The sequence below is a fragment of the Thunnus maccoyii genome, chromosome 20 (assembly GCF_910596095.1).
Source record: "Thunnus maccoyii chromosome 20, fThuMac1.1, whole genome shotgun sequence".
Lineage (NCBI taxonomy): Eukaryota > Metazoa > Chordata > Actinopteri > Scombriformes > Scombridae > Thunnus > Thunnus maccoyii.
In genome coordinates, this window is record NC_056552.1 from 4,381,863 (window position 1) to 4,391,427 (window position 9,565).

The following is a 9,565-nucleotide window of genomic DNA, read 5'->3' on the forward strand; positions in this document are numbered from 1 at the left end:
ATCACATTGATTAAAAGTCTTTTAAAGTCCCCCTTAAGTGTATTTTGGCGTTTTTAAGATATTTCATATTCTTCTGAATCATTTCCTGACAATGTTAATTAGCCACACTGTTTGCTAAATACATTATGACAAATAAATTAATTTTGCGCTCAAAGTTCAAGAAGTTAAGCCGTTTCTAAAACAGGACAATGATCCTCCAGGCAGGTGCACTAAATGCCTTTTTATCTTCTGAGTGGCAAACCGATAAACATTGTTGTATTTTACCATAATTGTAGCTTTACAGCCTTAGTTATATATCTAGTTCTATTTCTTTTTTAGGTGTGTCTGTTTCTTAATTTGTCGGCCCCTCTGTCTGTCAGTTTGTCTTTGTGGTTAGTTAGCTAACTTAGGAGTAGTTAGCAATAGTTAGCACAATGGTATTTGTCAGTGCCATCAATTATTTCCATAAAGCAGTTCTGCTCATTAATTTCCAACTGCCCAATACATTTATAACTGTTGGGTTTATGCTGGAAAACTGCAATGGAATGGTCATTCAAGTCGGAATTCCTGACGTCATAGCAATATGGCGGCGCACACAGTGAACAATAAGCAGAACGACCTTTTCATTATTACTTTATGTTGTGTTTGTGTTGTGAAACTTGCTGTAACAGCTTTGTAGTTGCCATTTCCATTTAATTGATTTGTGCTTGAGAGAAGTCTTTGTTAGCATGTGGTACTAGCCTACTCTTCCTGTCTCTACAGTGTGCTATCTGTTAAATCAGCTGCTGTAGTGTCCGGTTGAAACCCTGCATGTACATGTGGTCCTCCAAACATCAGTTTACTGCAAGCATCCATGTTTTCCCAAGCAGATGCACTCTATTGATGTTGATATAGATGTCTCTATTGTTTTAACCTCTGAATGGTTCTCAAACTAATAATGAAGAATATATAACTTCTTCACTTGTGTGTTCAACAGTTCATAATAATAATTAAAAAAAAAAAAAAACTTCCACACTGTTCGGAAAAATGTTACAAATGTATTTGCACAAAAGAAGATGTTCCACATACTGTTTCTTTACATACATATTTACAAATCTCCTGGAATACTTTACACTGTTACTTTACAACCTTCTATATTATACAAACAAAAATGTTTGCACAATACCTCTCACAAACATCATTTTTAATATTATAAAGATTAAAGTTAGGAGGCGACGTAAATAAACTAAGATATCCGAGGGTTCTCTGAGACTGTATGACACATCAAAAAACTACGTAGTTGAACATCTCGAGCCCTTGCACCCTCTCAGTCATGCATTTACGCTGAGCAGGCAGGTGACATTAGTTAAAAGTCTTTAGAGGGTTTAATTAGAGAATAGAGTACAAGGGCCACCAGTCTGTAGCCATTATAAACCCTCTGAGCTCATGCAGAGTCAGAGGAGAGAAGGCAAAAACTAAACAAAAGAAGAAAATTCAAAAACGTGTATTCCATTCATGATATTAAAAAAAAAAAAGGTTTCTGTTAGGGCTGAACAATTCATCGAAATGTTATCGAAATCGCAATACGGAATACTGCAATTTTCAAATCGCAGGAGGCGCAATAGTTGTTAAAGGTGAAACGTGTCAAAATACCATTTAAAACTAAATATTGTCGTGTTGCAGAGAAGTCCAGGCCTACACATTATGTTCTATAGATTTAAGAAAACATCTTTGATTGGTACAGATCCCTGCAAAAAATCACACCATAATCATTTTAGTGTTTTTCAATTTAAATGAGAAAAATGTACAAATGATCATTCCTTCTAATATCGCAATTAGATATTTTTTCAAAATTGTTCAGCCCTAGTTTCTGTATCCGCCTGCTAAAGGAATATATATTATAGCGTTAAGAATGATGTAAAACATGTTGAAATCGAAGAACTGCACTCTACGATTCCTCCTCTTTAGACAGCGCCTGAGGATGAAAAAAAAACATAAGACATTTGTAAGAATTTCTGGAGCGAAAAACAACACAATTATCAGTGTGTTTTACTAAAAAAAAAAATCAAGTCACCTGTTTGAGAAACTGACGTCCAAAATAATTCGTAGCCATATTCTTTAAGCTGGTCTTGCCTCCCACTTTACACCGCACGTAGCCGTAGAGGTTGGCCCCTTGCAACACCAGACCCATGATCACTACAGGCTGTGTAGAGGATGACAGTCAAGAGTTAAACATTTATGATTTGTCAACAACTAAACCTTGTTAAAAAGGAAAAGTCTGGTGATATTCTTTATTTTTCTTACTGTCAACAAAGCCCATGAAAAGATCAAAACCAACAATGACTATATCCTGTTAAAAAGCCTATCTTACGCCTCTCTGCCACAGCTCTATTATTGTCCAAAAATGACTAAAAACCACAGCAGAAAGTAATCAAGTAAATTAACTCAAGAACTGTACTTACATACAATTTGGAGGTACATGTACTTTACTTGAGTACTTCCATTTTCTGCTACTTTATACTTAAATTTCAGAGGAAAATATTGTAATTTTTATTCAACTACATTTATTTGAAAATTTTAGTTACTTGTAATTTGCAGATTCAGATCAATAACACCAAATATCAATTCTGATATCAGGTTAAGATCAGACATTCATAAACTAACCAGCAACTTCTCCAAGTTTAATATTAAAGTGAGCATGAATGCATTAATAATTAGATTCTGATACGATAATAATCATGATCCTGAATCATGATTCTGCATAATTAGAACTTTTATTTTTGGTACTTTAAGTACATTTTGAAGCTAATACTTCTTTACTTTTAGGGAGGCTCAGTGAGTCACACTGTTGCACTGGGTGACATGTTCCTTCATCACCATCAACACACACACACACACTGTAGTTTGTTTGTTTATTTTGACTTAATCCCACACAAACCGTCCTGCTGCCAGAAATACTCCCTGGAGCACCGATACGTGGATTCATCCACCGCTGAAAATAGTCCCGAACAAATGAACTATGTCCTCCTGTTTGACTAACATTTGCTAATAACTACAGTGCCCGGCTGTTTTAGGAAATTACTGAGCCTTTTTAAAAGATTTAACTACATATTTCTAAATTGTTTTTAAAGAGTTACATCTTCAGTAGGAACCAACGTGCTTGGAGCTGAGTGCCACACACAAGCTAGGGAAGCTAGAAGTACTGATAGGTGGACTAACACTGTTTTTTTTTTATGTCTTCATGGGATTTGTTGACAATAAGAAAAATAAATAAATGACACCAGCTTTATTCTTTGCATTTGAGGACTTACCATCCATTTAATCTTGAAGGAGAAGAGGGTGCTGAAGGCGAAGATGACCCAGATGACTGGACAAACAATCAGACCGAGCCAGAAGATTCGAGACTCAGAATCTGACGCTTGTTGCTTCCCAGTACCCTGAACAAAACAGGATATTCTCACCATTAAGACATCTGCGAATACCATAAAGCTTCCTGACAGTAAACAAGTGTATTCAATGACCCCAACTGTACAAGAGGTCAGTATGATGTGGGGATCAAGGATCCATGTGTGGGACAGAACAACTACTGTAACACCAAAGCACTCAAAGCAACGTGCTAAGGGGCATCTTACCTTCCTCGCCTCAAACACCCAGTGGCTTCGTCCATCATCATCCACCTGGTTCCACCACCTTAGACCGACCATCAACCTGCCACTGATGTTCTGTAAAAATATATTATTGGTCTTAAATGATCAAGACTTTCTGTTATAAACGTAACATAATTCAGCTTGTAAAAGTAGTAAATAGCTCACCTTTACTGTCCAGAAGTCACATGAGAGCAGGAGGATTATTGTGACCATGCAGGCGATGAAACTTCTACTAAAAATCTCGCAGAGCAGGTAGACGAGGATGGCGCTAACTCTGAAGAAGAGGTGGAAGAAGGATGCCAACGGATGCCTGGTTTCAACACATTTAATGCAACGTTAAACATGTTTTATCTAAATGGGAAATGTGTATTAATTCTGAACAAAAGCTCCAAAATCTAAGAAATATTCAGTTTACTATCATGTACGACAGAAAAGCTTCAAATCTTCACATCTGAGAAGCTGCACCCTGCAGGTTTTAGTGTTTTTGCTTAAAAAAAAATGACCAAATTGATTGTTTGATTATCAAAATAGTTGCTGATTTATTTTCTGTTGATCGACTAATCACTTAACAGCTAACAATTAATCAACAAGTAATCTATTATGAAAATAGTTGCATTACAGCTCTACCTATTTACTTGATTAGTCTAGAAAAATGCCAGAAAATAGTGATCATTATAATCTTAAAAACCTTTAAATTTATTGTTGTATTCAACCAACAGTCCAAAACCCCAAAATATTGAGTTTTATATCATATATGACAAAGAAATGTATGAAATCGTCACATTTGAGAATCTGGAACCAGCTAATGTTTGATATTTTTGCTTTAAAAATGATCAAAAATAATGGATGAATAAAATTAAAGTAAAATTATTATGAAAATAGTTGGTTACTGTACACTCCTGCTGTCTGTCCGCTGTGGTTTAACTGCTCAGCGAGCACCGAGGGACGTTCAAGGTCAGCTGTCCTCTGTTAACTTACTTGATACTCGTCTTCTTTGACCTTTTCCCTGCGTCCTCCTCCGCGTCGAACAGAGACACATCTTCATCATTGGTATCCTGAGGGATCAATAAGGAAGAGGCGAAACCCTTAGAGGCTCAGAGCACAAGATGGTCTCAGCTAAAAGTGTCACGTTTCATCACATACATGTATAAACTGGTCCTGGATCACATGAGCTTGAGCATTAAACAGCATGTTTTAATCAAGAATCCGTGTACTAATTAAGATTACTACACCGCTTAAAGAACAGGTTCAAAATTATTCAAGTCTGTCTTAAAACAATAGATAGGACATTGAAAGAGTTTTTGCTCTCTGTAATCATTCCTCCTGTTCATACTGGCTATTAATAAAATACCTTACAATGTAAGTAGAGCTGCAATTACTGATTATTTTCATTATCAAGACTTTGGCGCTAAAAAGACTGCTTCATATTAGCTTCAAATAAACTTTTAAATACATTTTTGCACAGAAGGAGGACTGTGGATTTGATCCCCCATCACTTACATTGTAAGTGCATTATGAAGGGATCTTCTAATGGTCAGTATGAACAGGAGGAATGATTACAGCAAGAAAAACTTGTTTTAATGTTCATTTGTGCTCCTGACTGTTGTTTTAAGACACATTTGAAAAATTGTGAACCCGTCCTTAAACTACCAGTACTTTGTTCAGAAACTGATATGCTTTCAGTAAATATAATAATTGTTAAAGCTTTGTACGAGTTCACAAACGTCCTTTAATAAATAACTGTACACCTTTAATCATCGTAGTAATAAACTTATAGCTTTTGTCACTTTAAGCTATTTGATGACAATTACTCGCTCTAATTAAATATATTTTATGTACGTGGTAGAGGAAGACGTCAGGTTTCTCTGCTGGAGAGCTGTCATTGCATTCATGTGAGAATATAGATTATTTTTAGTGATTTTATTGATGAATAACGTCGACGTGTAAGTTATCTGTTACACTCAAAACACTGGGGCTGCGGGCTAACGTTAGCTTAGCTGAATGTGGTGGTAAAGTTTGAACACACATCTACAAGGGTGAAACTACATTTTTCCCCCCACATAATAAAAGATTATATGGGTTTTGTGAGTGGTGATGTGAAGCTAAGTTAACATCAGCAGTGCAGAGATGTAAATAGATAAGTTAGTAAAGCTAGCGTGCTAGCTTAGCAACAATAGCACGACAGCTGTTCAACGGGGACAAGAGAAATATTGTTTTTTCAGGCTTTTTCAGCCACTTTAAGTGACGCCATATTTACTGTTTGATATATTCTACGTAGCAGATAAAAGAATAACGGTAACGTTAAAATTTGTCACTTACTTCTGCTAACATGTTGAAATTTCAGCAGCCACTTCCTGGTTACATGCTCAGTTGGAACACACGTCACTGTGCACTTGGGTCAGGTGACAAAGCGTGGAACGTGAATTGTTACGTCATTGACGTGGTCGCGTTCGAAGCTTGCTGCCCATATTTCATTGATATTATGATGAGAATACCTCCACAATACCAGGAAAATATCACTCAGTGGAAAATCTTTTTGAAGCTCTCATTTTACAGAAATCAGTGTTCCTTTTAGATTCTTTATCACAAACAAAATTAGAGAAATACATCTGAAAATATTACATAACATGTATCCAACAAACATTTGGAACGTTTATTTGAAGATTTTTACATGTTGATGACAAACGTACTTTATGCAAGAAAGTGTAACTCATTTGTTTTACAGTTGCCCACATAGTATTACATTTCGGAAAGACTTTGGGAAATATATATTGTGCAAAACAAGACATGCAATTATCATTGAAGGGAAAAATATTATCACTTATTTTGAATGTAAAGATAACAATTTATGCACTATTGTTAATTTTTTAAATGTATGTAAATTTCATATCCATGAAGCTAAATGTCTTAATTCAACCCCATCTTTGAAATTGTTTCTAATTGAAACTGAATTTTATTTTGAGTCTTTTAAATTTGTAATGAATAAGAAATGCATGTCAGTAATTAAAATTCATGCAGAAATGTTTGTCTGAAGAAATCTATCACCAAAATTAATCTTAATTCCTTTGTTTGTTTGTTTTTTTTGTCGTTTTTAAAAAAAATCTTATTATTTTATTGCTCCTTTGTTAAATGAACTGGAATGACTGATTGTTTGTACATTATTACAATTAAATTTAATTTAAAAAAGGAGACAAATTGCTACCCATATTTCATCTGATAACAAAAATGAACCTAAACCTAAAATCATAAAGTCATACACAAAAAAACTAAAGACAACATTCAAAATAATATTTCAAATAAGCACAAGCTCCTAACAAATCTAACAGGATACACACTTTTACTGTCTGCATCCCAGACAGCAAAAGCAAAGTGTTTTACCTTGTTGGTGTCGGTGCTCGTCTGGCCCCTGCTGGGCTCTCTTCTCCAGTAGATGTGGTCATGGAGGTGAGTTGGCGCATCACACATCCGTAACCATTGATGTGAAGTCAAGGATGGGACTCTACTTAACTATAACACAACTCGACTGAACTGAACACTGAATAAATTAGTTCATCTCTTCATATCAAGTGGATATCTGCCACATTTACAGTTTTTTAGCATCAAATTCCCTCTTTGTGTTTCCCTGTTGAGCTGTGGTGGAAGTATAGTAACAAAGCGTGGGACTGGCGCTAAAAAGACTGTAGTGTTGAAAGATATCTACTTGATTTGACATTTGGAACGGCTGAAACTTCATATTAGCTTCAGATAAACTTTTAAATACATTTTTGCACAGAAGGAGTGCATTATGATTATAATTATTATTATCTTTTAACGGCCAGTATGAACAGGAGGAATGATTATAGCCAGAAAAACTTGTTTCACTGTTCATTTGGGCTCCTGATTGTTGTGTTGTGTTAAGACAGTTTGGAACATTTGTGAATGTGTCCTTTAAATAAGCAACTTAGTTTCTACTCTGCATGCTCATATGCATAACAGCTTTCCTGTTTTTGCTGCACAATAGCACAGTAAAGTTGACATTACTACAAAAAATATTGATCCCTTATGAATTGTATAATTAAGTAATGAATGAGGGTTATATCTTGAAACAAACAATTTGCAAAATGCTGTTACACTGACTTGTTCAGTGTTTCAGCAGTTTACTGAAGGTGGTCAAATGCATCACTGTGTAATAAGCAACATTTTATTTTTCAGCAGTCATTTCAGGATTTTGCAGTTACTTCCCAGCTAGAAATGTTTGTTTTAAAAACGTTCTCAAAATGTTACATGTAATGTTCCAGTAATGTTTTCTTTTGGTTCCTGGGACATTTTAAGATAACGTTCTCTAAAAACATCCTAAAAATGTTTGGTGACAACCTTCTTAAAATGTTAAGTTATAACATTGTTAGAACATTATGCCCAAACGTTCCTCAAAACATTTTCAGCGGGAAGTTTTAATCATTAATTCATAATCATCTTTTTTTTTTACTGACTCTGTTGTGTTATCAAACATTGTTTAAATTCATAGTGGAAGGTCACAGTTCCCAGTGATACTTTCTACTACACAGCATGTTGGATTTTTATGTCATTAAGACTCAGTGAAGTGTTGAAACAATTCAATGTATATGTACAAATCATACATACAGTAAATGATACTATTATATAATTTGGATGTTTTTTCCCCACATTGAAACAAGGTTAAAAGTCCCTGTCAGTCTAAACCTCAGTGACCTGCACTGAGAGTAACTGTCTCTGTCTTTACTCAACATACCAGACTCTCTGGGTCACACTGGACAGGCTCTGTAACTAACTCATTGTTCAAATTCAAATTCTTAGCATCTTATCACTTATTGTAATACATTTAAAATACTTTAATTCTTACATCTGGTCATTTTCATTGAGTTGTATTTATATACGACCAGTTTGATAACACCTAAACAACGTGATGACATGTGATACAAGGAATGCTGAAAGCAGGTAAACAACCTCACTTTACAAGAGTTTCAAAATGTCTTAATGTGATACTGAGCTAATTTAGTGAAAATTCCAAATTACAATGTTGCATTTAATTACCACCCATGATTCATAACAATACACATCATTTATTTGATTTTAAGGGGGAAAAATATCATTTAACACATTATTTCTTTAAGTTAGCAGATATTTATAACTCTCAGACATTTATCATTTTAATAGACCTTTAACAATGGCAGAAAGGGTAAAATTAACTTTATTTCATGAATTGTTGCATTTTTTTACTGACGGAATTTGATCATGTTGTGTACATCATTACTGGTGAATACAAATCCAACAAAACAATACCACAATGATTTATAATGAAGAATTCCATTTATGGGACCAGTATGAGCTACTGTACATGTTTCATGTATGCACTGTACAAAGATTAACCATCTCTTCTAATCACCCACAGGAAAACATGTATTTAACACACTCAGGACTCAAAGTGTCTTGGATTTTTTACTTATTGTTTACAATTGTTTGTACTGGTATCATATGTCTGGCTTTTAACCATGTGGTGTCTCTCTTGATCGCTGCATTCTTTCAAACAGATGAATTAGGCCAGACTGTGTATGTAATCACTGATTAATATAAATTCTCAAATTCATTTATTTGTAAATTTCCAATAACTGTAAAGACCCAGCTCCATGTGTGTCTTAGTCCTGTGTTTGGCTGTGAAAGCCAGTCTTGGTACAGTTAGCGGTTCAGACAGCAGACATGAATCTGCAGCAAAAGCATTCGAGGTGAGTGACGCTACATCCACAGCTGTCTTCCCTGGTGTCTCACACGCTCTCTACTCTGGTCCTCTGGAAACTCCGTAATAAAAGAGAATGTTTTGTTAAGTTTAAAACAGATGTCTTAAATAAATTAAGTGTGAATCTGTTAACTTAAACTTTTACTACACATACCTCCATGCCCCTGAGTGCTGGTACGTCTTGCCAGCCTGTAACAGGTGAACAAAGTCC

At 35.0% G+C, this 9,565-nt stretch overlaps 1 protein-coding gene across 1 annotated transcript; it reads right to left on the minus strand.

The window, feature by feature from the left end:
- Window positions 1–996: 996 nt before the first annotated feature.
- Window positions 997–6,027, minus strand: tvp23b (trans-golgi network vesicle protein 23 homolog B (S. cerevisiae)). The gene is made up of 7 exons (XM_042396549.1): window positions 5,925–6,027; window positions 4,584–4,660; window positions 3,771–3,915; window positions 3,591–3,680; window positions 3,270–3,395; window positions 2,033–2,161; window positions 997–1,933 (listed from the first exon to the last, which is right to left on the minus strand). Exons 1-7 carry the CDS (start codon window positions 5,934–5,936, stop codon window positions 1,907–1,909), a joined length of 606 nt encoding a protein of 201 aa, XP_042252483.1. The 5' UTR covers window positions 5,937–6,027; the 3' UTR covers window positions 997–1,906.
- Between the last annotated feature and the right edge of the window lie 3,538 nt (window positions 6,028–9,565).